Raw genomic sequence first — 16,183 nt, 5'->3', positions numbered from 1 at the left:
GATATCATTGAGGAAACCGAGGTTGACGTGACGTGATTGAATCAGGGAATCCGTGTGTCCACCACGGGAGAGGATCCTAATTGACTTTACATTGGCATTGTTTTCGTGGTGGCAGCACGTAATTTCAACCCATTACGTGCTGCCACCACGGAATGCGGTGTTAAGAGGTNAGGGAATCCGTGTGTCCACCACGGGAGAGGATCCTAATTGACTTTACATTGGCATTGTTTTCGTGGTGGCAGCACGTAATTTCAACCCATTACGTGCTGCCACCACGGAATGCGGTGTTAAGAGGTCCGGGTCATTTCACGTATTTCTGTGAGATCAGGTTGGTTTTTTTGCAATATTCGGCCGAATATATTCGGTTACCGAATATTCGGTGCATCCCTAGTTTTTTGTACTTTTACAGTTAGAAACAGGGACATATGCTTGGTGTCAGTCTATGGCAAAATGTATTTCAGCTCCATACTGTAAGGCATACAGAAACCCTTCATGTGATAAATTGCATGTGGCAGAAACTAATGCAGTTCACCAATATGAAAACAGTGCTCCTCAAGAGCAACTGTCACCACCGTGCATTGTGCAGCTGCTGTAGCCTAACCTATAGCAGGGAGGGCGTGCATGCTTTTTATCCCCTCAACAAGAGGCACCTTGTGCTCTTGGCTTTATGGAAACTTCTCTGATTAGGAATAGAGCCCTTTCTGGCGTGCTCTGCTTAATTTGGGTTGTATGCAAACCATTTAGTGCCCAGTCAACCTACAGAACAAAGAGCTTGTGTAGGCTATCTGAATGGCGGATTTTTATTCTGTGTATTTTTCCAATCATTTGGAACATAACTTTCTTTTCTCTGACAAACTCTCTTTCAAGTGTTCCTTGCAGTTCCTCCAGAAACACTCAGGATTTAACATCTGACTTTAATAAACCCCTCCTCCATTCAGCAGGTATGAGTCCTCAAGATGTTTAAGATTAACACGCTGTGTTTCCCTCCTTGCTCCTCCCTGTCACTCCCAGATATGTGTTTCTGATGGGGCTCCAGGACCGCAACGAGAAACTGTTCTATCGGGTGCTAATGTCAGACATCGAAAGGTTCATGCCCATCATCTACACCCCCACTGTGGGCCTGGCCTGCCAGCAATATGGCCTGATATTTAGAAGACCGAGGTGAGACACACACACTGATGAATTATAAAAGTGCATTGCCAAGTTGCAGTGCAAAATAAATCCTCTTTTTGAACAGGCAGTAAGCCAAGAGGAAGCTGGTCTCTGTTCCCACCCAGTCAATCTTTCACTACTCAAGTATTAAGTGTTTTATGATATTGGTTGTATTATTGTTTTTGTTACGGCACTTGATATCAGTAAGTATTGTCAACCACTGACTGTGCTGTGCCAATATTTCATTGCTTCAGGCTGCTTTTTCTGATGTACAGTACGCTGGAAAGCACTGCCTGGTGACAGACATATATATTCATATATAAATGTTTGTCAGCTAAAGATATATATAAATGAATGCGAGTTGAGGGTGAAAGTAACCAAGATGCCATCACTGCCATGGCATCTCTCTACAAAAAAATGAGAAGAGACGCCAAAAAATTGCAAAAATAGACTTGAAAGATTGTAAAAAATGTTTACACTTGGCTGAGGTGGAAAAGTAGGTGTATTGCTAACTACAAAACACAATGAAGTGCAATAGTTTCTTGCTGAGGTCTTGGTAGCTGGGCTGGGAACACTGCATTTGTTTTCTGGCTAAAGTTTTTTGGAGTTTTATAAAACACAAGAAATCATGGAATTAAAGTTTGTTGATCAGAATGTTAGTTGGATTTAAACTTTTACAACCAGACTGTGGATTTCAGTTAAAACCTTAATGTTTTTTTTCCCCAGAGCTGTCAAAAACAAAATGTTTGATATGAAAAACTTCCACATTTAAATACTTTCATTTGTTGGAGGGAGAGAAATGCTGATTGTGATCAACTCTTTATCCAAACATCTCTGCTTTCACTGTCAGTGAATGCATTCAGACAGACTTGGCCACCACAGCTAACTGATAAATCAGGCAGCAGATTTGGTTATAAAATGAACAGACTGACATGCAAACAGCAGGCTTTTTGGCTAGTTCTCTTTGTAATATCAAAGGCAGGAGTTTTATGATCTTTGGGGGGCATTATTTTGCCTGAGGCTCCACTAAATTGACAAACTTAAAAGCCTTTATGTCTAGAAGCATGCCTACTAAAACTACAGCAAATTGTCCAATGATGTGATGAATTACAATCAAACCAAAAGCTCAAGGACTCTTGAAGCATGTGTGCATGTGTACAGTATGTTACTTGGAAGTTGCGGTAGCCATTTCAGCTTGAGTTTGGTCAGACAGCTCAGCTCAAGGCAAACCACTGTAAGCTGCAAAAATCAGTTTAGGGTTCACCTTGAGTGGATCTGGCTCTGCTCCTTGCAGACAGCCGATCATTGGTTTCTTCTCCTTGTCTACTGTAAACACACTTTCACTCTCTGTCTCACACACACACGCACACCTTTCTGCTGGTATCTGTTTTCCCTCAAATAGGTTCATGAAGTCCAAGTCTCTCCCAATCTGACAGCAGCACTCCCTACGCAGTTACTAATAGATATTAGGTTGATAGGGCTTTTATTCCCGGTGCTGCATTCAGGGCTGCGCTCTGTTTTACTTGGCCCTGCCTCCCTGCATTTAACCTTTCTCAGGTTACAAGTGTTGGGTTTGTTTTTACTCTAATGAGACTGATAGGAGAAAGACCACCCTAGTCAACAGTTCTTTGCATGCTCTTACACTCACTCACTTCTGTTAGCTATACTCACAGACTCCTTCAAGGACTTAAAAGGATACATATGAGCCACAGCAACCTATAGTGGTTAGCTGTTGTTGGTACTCAGCAGGCATTTCACTAGAGGTGATTGCCATTGGCTGAAATTTTAACAAAATAAGAACAATTTTGACAAGAGCATGATTTAGCATGGTTTTAGAAAGTGCTAGTAACTATTTTGGAATGGTATCCCAAAGTTATGTCACTCCTGGTATTTCTCACTATCATATATCTGCTCTTCAGCAGTGCCAGGATTTTCTGAACAATTCTTTCACAATGACTTTATTTCTATTACCACCACAAATGCTTTTGATAAGCTGTGAAATCCCACTCTTCTGAATTTTGCCCAGGCTGTTTTATTACAAATGCCTACCTTGGGTACATTTAAAATAACCCAAGTTTTCCCATGCACATAACTTTGTTTTCCAACAGCTCCCCATTTCCCCATCCCTGCAGAAATATGTGGAAAATATTCTTAGCATGCATCCCTTCCTCTCACACTGAGCTGGCTGGAGGAGTCATTTTATACACTCCCTCAGTCTCGCAGCACAGTGGGCCAGGACGTGCTGCCAGAGGCCCTGGGGTTGGGAGTTCGGCCTCTAGGAAATGTGCATCAGGGGGTCAGTTAGCAGAGTACACCAGGGACACAGCCGACTGTCTTTGACGGATCAGGTTTTCAGCCAGACTCCGTCTCTCCGCTTGCCATGTCTGATAAAAGGGAATTGAATAAGACCATGATATATATGAGTCTGCATTTATTGAATCTGTATTGTCTCTGTTTTTAGCCATGCTAGTGAGGTGGCTGTAGGGATAGCCATCGGTTTGTCCACCTCTTTGGTCCAGGCTGAAATATCTCATTAACTATTGGAAGGATGGCAGTAATATTTATAGACATTCATGAGATTACATCCATACATACTATATATTCATGGTTCCCAGAGGATGCATAGTTTTGACTTAAGATTGCCATTTTGTGGGTTTGAGTGAAATTCATCAACAGATATCGGAGGGATATGCCAGCTGAGTTCAAATTACAGGGGAATTGAAGGTCTCTGATCCCCCCAATTAAGACTTGGATGTCAGTCGGCTCATCTGCCTTCCTCACTCCCATCATTGCATTGGCTCTTGTGTCTTGTGCAAGCCAGTAGACATGCTGTGGGTTAATGTAAGTGGCTATCTAGCTAGTTTAATAAACTGTACTTAAATGATAGTGCTGTTGTTGTTTGAGTGGGTCTGACTTGCTGGTAGTTTTTTCTAGAATATTTTGTTGGTGACCCTTAACTACAAAAGTTGCCGTGTGGTACGTGCCCCATAGCTGGTGTAATGGATTTAATTTATCATCATCTACAGACAGCAGGCATTACTTTACACAAACATGATACTGTAAGGATTGTGAGACTTTAATTTACTGAAGCAAGTGCCTGTGCTTTACCTGGTTCCCTTTACACCCTAGAGAAACATTTATCCCCCCGGCTTCAAGCAAGTTCAGTTGCCCATGATATAGTGCAACATGCAAGCATTGTCATTGTGAGTATGTTAGCATGCAGGCATTAGCATTTAGTTAATGAATGTGTCTGAGTATACCCTCACAGAGCTATAATTGGCATGGCTGTAGACTCTATCTTGTTTTATGATCAGCTCATAGCTAAAGTAAAATATTATTTTGTTTCTAAATCCAGTGTACAGGGCATTTACTCACCAGTACCCCCTAGAAATAGATGTAATGGATTACTAATGCCACTGTGCGTGTGTGTATGCGTGTCTTCCAGTGGGACCACCACAGCAGCAGATTAGGTCTCTAATCACTGGCTCTCAGGTATAAAGACTTTCTGTGTGGAAGCAGCAGCCTTTCCTTGTCTTGCCTGACTTTACCAGCTAATCTGCTCCATGAAGACTAAACACTTCGACACCAGGCTCTGTACCAGAGGCCAAAGGTCAAGCCCCATTAAGTGTCAAAACACTGCTGATTCACTGATCTTTAGATGGGGCCAAGGGAGGAAAGAGGGCTGGAAAAAGGAACACATTCACATCATCAGAAGATTAGTGGACATGCTTACTTTTATTGGTTTGTAAGTTCATGAGCGGACACAGTGTTTAACAGAGAAAGTTGGTCTGTCTCATCACACAAAGTTTGTTTCTGTTTTCACCATAAACGTAGGTTGTGTATTTTGTTTGACAGCTGAAAGTACTCAGTTGTGATAAATGATAATGCTTGTAGCAGAAAAATGATCCCAAGTATTGCGTTAAAGTAATTAGGTGCACTTCAATCATTTCCAGTGTCACCGTGCTCTGTGGTGCACTGCTACCGAGTGTCTAAATAAACTTGTAATAGGCCCTTTTAAAGTAAGAGTTTGCTTGTTCAAGGAGCTCTTGAGGTAAGTGACACAAGCCTATCCATGTTGAGGATGAAGATGGATGATCATTGGTAGCCCATTAGAGGATTCCTTGTTAGAGGTCAAAGGTCAGCGAGTCTACAGCTGTCTGACAGAAGCTGGAAAATAAGACATAGGCATTTTTAAACTCTCTAGAGACAGGACAGGAAAGTGTCCAGATGCTCTCTTTTTTTCTGCCATAGTGTTTAGCCCATGGGTCCTCCTGCCTGTCTATTTCATATGAACTGCAAATTTCATGTTGTAAAGGGGCTGTAACTGAGATTTTGAGCCTGTTTAGATGTAGTATAAACATGCGTCTTGGGTGATCCCATCCCAAGTGGACAGCTCTAAGTCTGTCTGCTCACACCTGGCAATAGAATACGTCTCCACATGCATCTTGAGTGACCACGTGTGATTGAATCTCTCTTCCCCGCTCTTTATGCAAATAAACAGTTCATTCAACATAATAGGAGACTACTGCTGTAGGATTGTGAGCTCCGTATGGGGGACAATTGATGAGTCTGCCAATACACACACAGTGACAGGCTAACTGTTAGCATCACACAGCTAACATTACCTAACTGTTATTAATGTGTTTTTTGACAGCATCAGGACGTTTTGGTGTCTGTGTGAGTTTGTTTGGACGGATTACAGCTGCTACTGTCTTAACTTGTGCTAACTGGGCAGAAGTTGAACTGACCATTTGCTGCTTTCAGTGCTGTGTCTAACCCGTGTAACAGCAGCAACCGAAAGTTTGCCAGTCAGGCAGAGAATCAGGTAGGCAAGGGCATCAGCTGAGTAGTTTATCCTTCTGTGTGGCCCAGGACACAGCCAACACACTGCTGAAAGAAGCATGTCATAGCAGGAAGGCATCGGATGCATTTACACCTGTACTTAGAGCTGTTCATTTGTGATCTGTTCATCCAAGACACATTATAATTCCAGGTGTCAACAGGGCCTTAACCTTAGCCTTGCATAGCCATGTTGGTTCATGGGATTTGCTGACAATAAATATAATTACAAATATGGATTTATAGAATGAAAATAGTACAATACTGCCAGCCTAATTCTTTTAACTGATAACTGTAGGTCTGAAATCATGCACAATTCACCTCAGGTCTCGACAAAAAAATTAACCCAGTAGACTGAATGACAGCATTAGCAGAATAGCAGTCTGAGGATAACATTTTAATTGGCACATTTGTCCACTCAGGTGCAGAGAGGGTTTGCGATGTTCATCGAAGGAGAACACTTTCGAGGTAATATCCCTGACCCTATCAAATGCATATTGGCCTATTGAGCCTCGTCAGACCCCAAAGAGTGGAGGCTAATGTGTGCGCTGGCTGTGTAAGGCAATTGTTGTCAATATTAACCTGTATCATCATAATTATATTAGACTTTATAGTGCATGTATCAGGTAGTAAAGTATCTGTGTGAGGGTAGTAAAGAATAAAAATCACACTGAATTAAAGTGCTGTTTGATTCTACTGCCCAAAGGATGTACTGTAATATAACCTGAAGAGATCCATGATTAGGTCTTGTTAGGCTGAACTTTGATGAAACCAGAGGGGGAGCTGCAGGAGGTTATAAAGGCCTAATGAAAGGCATCAGATGAAACTGCCTTAGCCACCTCTGAAGTGGCACATGCTGGATGATGAAGTGTTCTAACCTTGCAGATTAGGGGCTTCTGAGCTGTGATCTCACCCCATTGTGGCCCACACACAGTGTTACGCTGCAAGTGTGTGAGGGAAAGTATTTCATCTGGATTGATGAGCATCCAGGGCAAGTAGAAAATAGCCTCGTCTTCTGGATTATTAATCTACACATGATTATTGAACCGCGCTGACCTGCTCAAAACCATGAATGAGAAACAACCACTGATTCCACATCACTTGAGCCCAGAGATATTTTTTTTCCTGATTATGACTGATTGCATGACTTTTGCTGATGTATTTGTTTACCGCATTTCTGCTCCTTGGTAGACCATGAGAGAAGCTCAGAATATGCCTGTGTTGAATTGGAGCAGCACTGGAGAAGTAGGGAGGAGAGAGATGGTTTGGAATTACACTGACCTCATGAGGAACGTGGCAAACATTTGGGATTAATTCCACCCTGGACTTTGAGGACCTTGTATAACAATATAGAGCTCATGTCCGAGGAAGTTTTGGAGCCAGTGAAAGCAAAGAAACTTAAGGGCACAGTGGACTGTATCTCCAGTTTTCCTGCAGTATCTCCATGTATAATAAATGAATGTATCAGCTAATACCCAACATAAACCCACGGCAGTGTTACAGTTTACTGTGTAAACATGGAAAGTAATCAAACTAAATATATATTTTAAATAACTGTCTACTTGACTAAGACTACCTGGCTGAATTGTCTGTGACCTGCACTACCAGGGACCATTGCTCATTCAAACTGCCCTAACTTTCCATGACTTAGAGTGGTGGAGCACGGCCGGAGAGCAAGGTGGTTGGATTTGGCTGTTGAAGTGAAAATTTTTACAGTTTGTTCCATTGTGTCTCTAAGAAACAGCCATGAAATCATTGCAAACATACTCATGTAGGGTTTTTGGTTGGGCTGAGGGCTGTCAACCTAAAAGCCTCCCTGGCAGTCTCTGTCACCGTCTCACTTCACCTTGGAGATGTTTGGCTTCAGTCAGACGCTGGTTGGTCAGGATCCAGTCAGGGTCTGGGAACGCTGTGGTTGTCAGGTCCCAGCTTAATCGACTGACCTGCTGTCAATCATGTTTAGATTTTAAATTTGAGCAACTGCTATAAACAACATTACATAAACCCTGAGAATGGTGTGGCATAGTATGCAAATAAGCATCAAAATCATCATTTTCACATCCGTGTTTCTCTTTCTGATCACTCTTTGATATTGTATTTAACTCCAACTTAAACTGGATATCTGGTGCAGCAGATGCGTGTGCTGTACCATTTTAATGCCTTCACGCTGGCAATAGCTGTGGCTGGAGGCATTATATTTTTGGGTTGTCTGTTCATCTATCCGTACATCCTATTCTCATGACATGATAACTCAGGAAGGCCTTGAGAGAATTCCCTCAAATTTGGCACAAACATCTACTTGGACTCATGAATGAACTGATAAGAACTTGGTGGTTGAAGGTCAAATGTCAAGGTCACTGTGACCTTGCAAAACATACTTTTGGCCATCATTTTTATGCTAATTATGACAAAATTTCACACAAATGTCTAATGGGATAAATTGATTAAGTGATGACATTTTAGTTCCAAAAGTTCAAAGGTCATCTTCACTGTGACAACATAGTATTTGACAAAAAACACTTTGCTGGCCATCACTCAACGTCATATCTCAGGAACAGAAGGGAAGACATTTGGTCAGATACTGAATTGATGACACTAATCTTGACTGCCCACTAATTCTAGTTCATCTTGAATCATATCTGAATAAAGCAGTAACGTCAGTGTTCTGTCATTGGCAGACACCAGCCTGCTATACACCACATACCAGCGAATATCACCTTGGTCTGTTTAGACATTGCCGTGATCCTCACTCTTCAATATTATAGCTGATAAACACAACAGTGCCAAGTGGAGATGACCTGAAAAAGAATTAAAAAGTAAGGCAAGGTGATTAACACAAGAGACTTCCTTTTCGAAGGACTCTTGTCTTACAGATAAAATGACCTCTTCTTCAGTGTTCCTACAGCATCATCCCATTCTCTTTGCCAGGTTGTCAAATAACATCACTTTGTTACACCCCCTTGGCTTGTGATCCCAATGCTGAAGGAACCCTTTAGCATCTTAATGTGACGCAGCTGACATTCAAGTAACTCCATTGTAAACAGCAATATTTGACACTGACAGCAACTGATGTAGTATAAAAAACAAGAAAGTATGCAAAGGGTGGAAGGATGCATCAAACCGACACAGGACTTTCGCCCAGGAGAACGCTGTTTGTGTCCCATGTGAAGCCAAAAGTCAATATTGTTTTGACGTAACTTACGTATGGACATCACAGTTACATCACTCATGTGACAAATTAATTACATCAGGTTTTGTTATATCTAACTATAACCCTGTAACAGACCTATGTATCTTAAGCCAAAGCATGATCTTTTTTCTAAACCTAACCAATTAGTTTTCTTGCCTAAACCTAACCCTGACCCTTTAGCATGTATATGTGACTACTCACACATATAGATGCTAAAGGGTGCCCTGTGTGTTGGTAGCCTTTGAGACGCCAAGAGGGCATGACAAAGGTATGTCGGTATTTGATGGTCTGGAGGTGGGAACAGGTTGAGAGTAGGCCTACAAGCAGACAAGCTAATAAGTGAGCCTTCTGATGCCTTCTTCAGTCTTCATCGGTTACGTGACCCTTACCTGGCAGGTTTTAGCTGTCGATCACTGGGGCTCAGCCTGCAAGCTCTCAATCAAACCTACACTGACACGCCCTTCTGGAGGATGACGCCAAAGGGAACATTTCTAATAATTCCCCGAAGGTCCTTTTTCCTCCTTCTAATATGTGATTTCAGTTTGACTTCACTGGAGCTGCTGAATGATGCATTAATATAAGACTCTCCTTCCCCACCAAGGGCAAAATTACAGAGCACAGTTCTGTTTGGCTGCTATCCCTACACCATCTCCAATGGTTACAGTTTGGTGTGCGATAGTAATATTTCACCAGCCCACACTGGAAAATACGACTTGCTCATCATCTCATGAAGCTTATCTGACAATCTGAGTGAATCACACTCAGCCTGGTTTGTAGTTTTAAAGTAAACCCTAAGGTGTCTAAGCAGCATGAAGCAGAAAATTCATCCAGCATATGTTACACAAGTTGGCAACAAGGGTAGATTGTCTCTAATGGCTGTAATTTCACAGTGCATTAGAAATAAGAGGGAAAATACAGAATGACTAAAGAGTAGAGTACATAAGAAAATTCGGCCTAAATGTCAAGTGAAAGAACTGCCAGAACTTTCCTTTACAGTAATAACCTCAGCTAGTGTGGATGCAACTTTCATCTCCCTGCCTTGAGAAACTATGGTTGAGCCATAAAACCTAGAAGTGGGAGAGGTTGGTGAGTTAAATACGATGCCTCATGGAATAACCCTGTGCTTACAAATGTTGGCCGCTTCCACCACTTTGTACGTATGTGCTCTATATGTTTTAACGATGTTATCTTTTCTTCACAATTGCTCTAGCAGGGACCCTATAAATACTCAAAGAGTCTACAAATTGAAATAAAACTATATCATATCTTTGTTACACCTGTCAAGGCTGAAATGCTTGGGTGCCAAAACACATGTTGGAGGTGGCTTCTCAAGAGCTAGTTTAGGAGGGTCGCCAACTCCTCAGAGTCGTTTCATGCTGCTGGCCTCATTCCTATGTGACTCGTAGCAACCAGTGTGATGTAATGCAGAGCATGTGTAATGTATATGTTCTGTATGTATGTGGGGTAAATGGAGAGTCACACATACCATCAGAGGTGGGATCTTGATGTGTGGACAGATTCTTGGACACAAGCTGGATACTGCCAACAAGGTCATTATCGTTTCCATTATTGACATGCCTTCAAGAAGGCTCTGCTACACACAGATACATAATGTGAGGAGAGCAGTGGTGCAGCCATAACTTTGGATGAACTGTCTTCCTGCCATGACAGTTCCAAAATCCCCACCTCTCCATCAGTGGAAAAAAGCAGGGAGGGATTCCCCCACACTCAGGAGTTTATCACACAAATATTGTGCATGAAAGAGAAAGACGGAGACATTAGAGAGAGTTTACATTTAAGCGTCAAATGTGGAAAGATCAGTGTTAACCTGCTGAATAGTACGCATACTAATACAAACCACTACCATCACATGTGGAAAATGCCTCAGTAATTTATTAAATCCAGCTTTGTTCCCTGGATTGAATGGAAAAACCAAACCAAAATTTCCCCAAATCACAGTCCAACCATTTTTGGCAGCTGTACAATCTCTGCTGTTGTCTTTTCATGTTGAGTTAGATGTAAAGCTCACATTATGGCCTAATGAAATAATGCAAACATTATAAAAAAACAACACCATACCAATCAGATCCAAACTGCTGCCAACATTTGGTGCTCTGATGAAGCTCAGTAACACCCTGATGAAGCTGCTTGGACTGTGTGGATTAGTGAAGATGATGAAGCTTGACAGTTTGTAGTGAGTGAGCCCAACTAACCATCTGATTCAGTGCAGTGTCTGTTTTTCCAGGTGTGGTACTTTCTGCTTCAGTTCCAGATGCAATAATGTTTTCTTCTTTGTAACCAAAAATTACCATGGGAGTGAAGGGGGCGTACAGGGAGACTTCACACACTACAGCAACTTATGGAGTGTGTAAATTAAATTTGGGTGACCTCTGACTTTTGTCTTATATACATTACCTTTGTTCACATCACTAAAATCAGCTTTGGTCCTGTCCACCATATCACTAGCCGTAACGACAGGAAGCAGGTGTAATGTTTTTTATTTATCCCTTTTTTCTTTAGGTTCTTGTAGGAAAAACGACACTGCAATATTTATCCAACATAGTTTTCATGTCAGTGGAAATGTTAAGTTTAGCATCAAGACTGAAAGTAGGGGGAAACAATTAGTCTGTCTCTGTCCAAAGGTAGCAAAATTTGTGTACCAGAACCTTAAAAGCACACTGATTAACACATCAACTTTATTTAGTTTACACATGTACAGGACTGGAAATATAAGCCGGGCTGGCTGTTTCCCTGTGCCTCCACTCTTTATTCTAAGCTAAGCTAATGACCTCCTGGCTTCAGCTCAGGAGAGCTGGACATTGGAGAAGAGGCGGGTTACACTGGACCATCACATAGAGAAAGACAGCCATTAACGCTCACATTCACACCTATAGGCAATTTTTAGTCACCAATTAACCTGCATGTCTTTGGACTGTGGGAGAAAGTGGGAGTCCCTGGAGAAAACCCACGCTGACATAGGGAGAGAACATGCAAATTCCGCACACTTGGGCTCCCCCACCCCAGGGTTTTAACCAGGGACCCTCTTGCTGTGAGGCAACAATGCTAACCACTGCATCACTGTGCCACCTGTTTACAGGCACATGGTTAGGTTTAGGCAACACTAACACATGGTTGGGTGTAGGAAAAAAGAACAGGGTTTGGCTTTATAATCTTACAGGACGTGAACTCTGCTCTCCTAGGTGAAAGTCCATGTTTGTTGGACCCATTCACCACCACGTCCGCCTTCCCCACTTGGACTTACATTGCCTTAACTTTCATTCATGTCCTGCCGCGTTTCCCCCCCAACACGGCCGAGTGCTGGTAAAGTATAACGGCAACTGGCCATGTATCATGCCGACATGAAAGGATGGCTTTGTTCGTTGGTGTCTGACACCGCAAGTCACTGCCCAAGCCCCAGATTTTACAACTTTGAAATGAGAGGGTTTCCTTTAACAAATAGTATTTTAAAACCCGAACCATGATCTTTTCATAATGCCAACCAAGTGTTTGTTTTTCTTAATCTTGCCAAACCTTAATCAAAGTTGTGACAGATTAAAAAGCATTATATGAGGGAATTAACAAAATATTGATTCTGTTATTTAGACTTGTCATCTTTCTGGTAAATTCAAAAGAAATAAGTCATTGAATTAATACATATTTACACAGAAACATGATGATTTACAATCTCAGCATAGCAGACCAGTTTTAGTGTCTGAAACTGGGTCAGCCTCATGCTGACACACACGGGACACACCTCTCTGACAATAAGAGCTTAAGTCAACACACCGTACATTTATCACCATCCAACTGCACCACTCTGATATCAGCACTCAGATAAGACCATACTTCTGAGGCCTACAGTATCTGACACTAATATCCCCTAACAGCTCTGCTTCTTATTTGTCAGTTCAAAACATTCCTCTGATTGGTTAATGGATGTGGTGAGAAAGCGCTAAAAGCTAATTTCTCTTTGTTTTGACAGCTCCATCAGCTCTCAGCTCAGCTTTGGCTGTGAACACTTGTTAGTCCTGTCATGCATTTGGCCCAAAGTTAGAAACTTGAAGATATCCATCTGGACTCAAGGGCTGCGTGAGTTGCAGAATCAATCAGGAGACTTTGGAAGTGTAAACATGTTCTACAAAAATAATTTTATTTCATAGTGCATATTTTCTGGCATGCACAATAAGACAATACACCAAAATAATTATTCTGATTTTTGATTTGGCATTTTTTAAATCACAGCACATGCAGTAGAAGTGAAAACATCTGAACCAAAATGTCTGTTCTTTAACAAGTGTCTGATAGACCTAAACCCCTCTGAGTTTAAATAAAGTTGCAGCATAATAATTACAAATCCATGAAGATTTATGTAGGCTTTGTAATTGTGAGCATGATTGGAAAATTATTAGGAGAAATCCAATTTCACTGTGAAATGAGACTACAACACACAGTAGACTTATTTGTCATGGGTTCAGAGGTCAAGACGTGCTTTTTTTTTCAGTGTTTAATACATTAAGGCGCTCTAGCAAATCTGCTGTATGGTTTGTTCCATCTGTAAATGAATAATGCCTGTTTGCTGATAAGAATTGTACACATTTGGATGATAAAACAATAACTTAAGTGGTCTTGCAAAAACTTATTTGATCCCAGCCAATGTATTGTAATAACATTATATATGAATATGAGAAATGTGGTTTGTGTGGAGCATATTTTGGCAGAGCACTCTGGATTTTAAGGCAGATCTCTGAAGCCTTCCTGCTGTTTCACAGCATTCCTGTTTCCCCCGTATGACGCACTGTCTGAGGTCAAAGTTTGCTCTTTTTTGTTGTATAAAATGTTTATGTAATACAAAGCAGGAATCACAACAGGTTATTGATGGTTCTGGATATACATTTCAGCAGTTCCACAGAGAGTATGTGTGGTTTCAGTGACATGAGCATTAATAAACATTAATGTTTCTTGGGGTAAATTTACCATCTGGTTGTTGTGGATGAACTCACTTCGAGATGATTGCTTTCTGTGGAGTCTCAGACTGACTCTGTCTGACCTCTGACCATTCTGTAGGAATGGGATCTGAACTCAGGTGGCTTTTTGACTCTTTTTCATCTGTTTTCATTACGTGAGACTTGACCTCTCCCCTGGCATCCTTAACATTTGCTTTGATATAGACCTCAGCATTACATCAGTGAGAGCTACAGCTCCAATATCCTTATTAAAAAGTTGAAAAATGTAACCCACGGGGCAGTTGTGTGTTAACAGGTAACACATTCTCCTAGAAGAAGAAATGAAAAGTAGAATGAATTTGACCTTCTTTAACCAAATTTAAAATGTGTGTTTATGAAGTAGTAATAATTAGTACCCTTGTAATATTAACTATTTTCAATGGAATGAAATTAAGTATTAAATAAATGTGGCATAGCACAGTGTTGATATTTTATGCTTCACTCTCCATTAAGGAGCACCAAACTCAGCACAGTGAAGAGTGGGGAGTGATGGTAATTTTTCAGGTTGTGATGTCCTAAAATTGAAATAAAAACAAAACAAAACAAAAAAAACTTTACCTCATCTCATTTGATATGACCACGCTGCAACCTCCACGGCTAAAGGATGAGTTGCCAAAAACTGAAGTTCCTCTAATGACCACTTGGGGCTGGCAACATGACAACTGTACAGGGGGTTCATTTTTTTTTATACTCAACCATTTACATTTTATTAAGGCCCAAACTTTTGCACATTTAAAATTTAATGGCAGGGCCAATTTAGTGACAGACAGTCCAGAAGACGTTGCTACAGTCTGTGACTCAGATTCACCACTCGCTCCTCCACAGCTTGAACCTCTCGTTCATATATGGTCACTTCTGGCTCCAGAAATCAAGATGGTGATGGCCAAAATACTGAATTTGGCTTCAAAATGGGAGTCCACAAACCGATGGTTGACGCCACGGTAGCTACATTCATCATTTTGTACAGTCTATGGATGTGACCAATCCTACTTTTAGTTTTAATACTACAGCCGTTTATTTCATGTATCTTGAATCAATTTAACAATTTGAAGATAAAGCATCATTCATTTCCACAAGTATTTCAAAACAAATTAAGTTGACGTTAAAGTGACAAAGCCCTCTAGTGGCAGTCAGAAGCAAAGGATTAAAACAAGTGACATTAGTCAACATTGTTATTTTAAACTATGACCATGAACATCCCATAACCTTAACTATGTGGTTATTATTGTAACCATAATGATGAAGGTACCTAATCTTTGCATAGAAGCCACTTCAACTTCTGATGTTCTTCTGTTTCTGATGTCTTATCAAAGTCCATGATCTTTCCCTAAATTTAACCAAACCTCAACCATAGCCAGCTAAATGAACTACATTGCCCAGGGTGAGATGGTACTGAATACCACATGTATCTTTTTCATGTTCTCCAAAACAAGTCATTTATCCAAGGTAATTGATTACTTGAGTGTTGCAGATAATTACAGAATATACTAAATAGAAATGTGAGGGCCTGATAGATTGTCTTTCAACCCACTTATATGGTCTTTAGAGCATAAAATGCACAGTAAAGTACAAATGTATTGATATTCTATTGTAAAATATGATGGTTTTGGCCTCTCACTTGGTGTCATATAATGCATGAATTATCTCTTCAGCTATAAGCCATGGAGAACTGGAAACTCTGAGAGCATTTCTCCATCTGTTTTATAGTGGACACTAGCAGCTCGCCTGCCACCACCCCAGACATGCCTGAAATTGAATACACATTTTTCTGTGAATGTCAAAGAGAATACAATGGGCAATAAATCACTGTCATCTTTTCAGTCCTCAATGATTTTACTATGTTCTCTCAACCTGTCTCCTATCGTCATGACTTTTATGTCTGCTTTTCATGAAAGGATGAGCTATTTGAATGTTGGAGGATATAAAGTTATATCCTGTACATGCATTGTGTGATCCGGTCCTGACCACTATTGCCAAATCAAAGCAGCCTTTGCAACTG

At 41.0% G+C, this 16,183-nt stretch overlaps 1 protein-coding gene across 1 annotated transcript in view; it reads left to right on the top strand.

Annotated features, from left to right (window-relative positions):
* me1 (malic enzyme 1, NADP(+)-dependent, cytosolic) overlaps positions 1–16,183 on the top strand; it is a 108,492-nt gene that overhangs the window by 50,510 nt on the left and 41,799 nt on the right. The window contains exon 3 of the mRNA XM_050047533.1: positions 1,012–1,161. Within this exon, the coding sequence (XP_049903490.1) occupies positions 1,012–1,161 (150 nt within the window). The remainder of the gene's footprint in view (positions 1–1,011; positions 1,162–16,183) is intronic.

Source organism: Epinephelus moara, chromosome 6 (assembly GCF_006386435.1).
Source record: "Epinephelus moara isolate mb chromosome 6, YSFRI_EMoa_1.0, whole genome shotgun sequence".
NCBI lineage: Eukaryota > Metazoa > Chordata > Actinopteri > Perciformes > Serranidae > Epinephelus > Epinephelus moara.
Note: the sequence above shows the minus strand (reverse complement) of the source record. Positions and strands in the feature narration are given on the sequence as shown.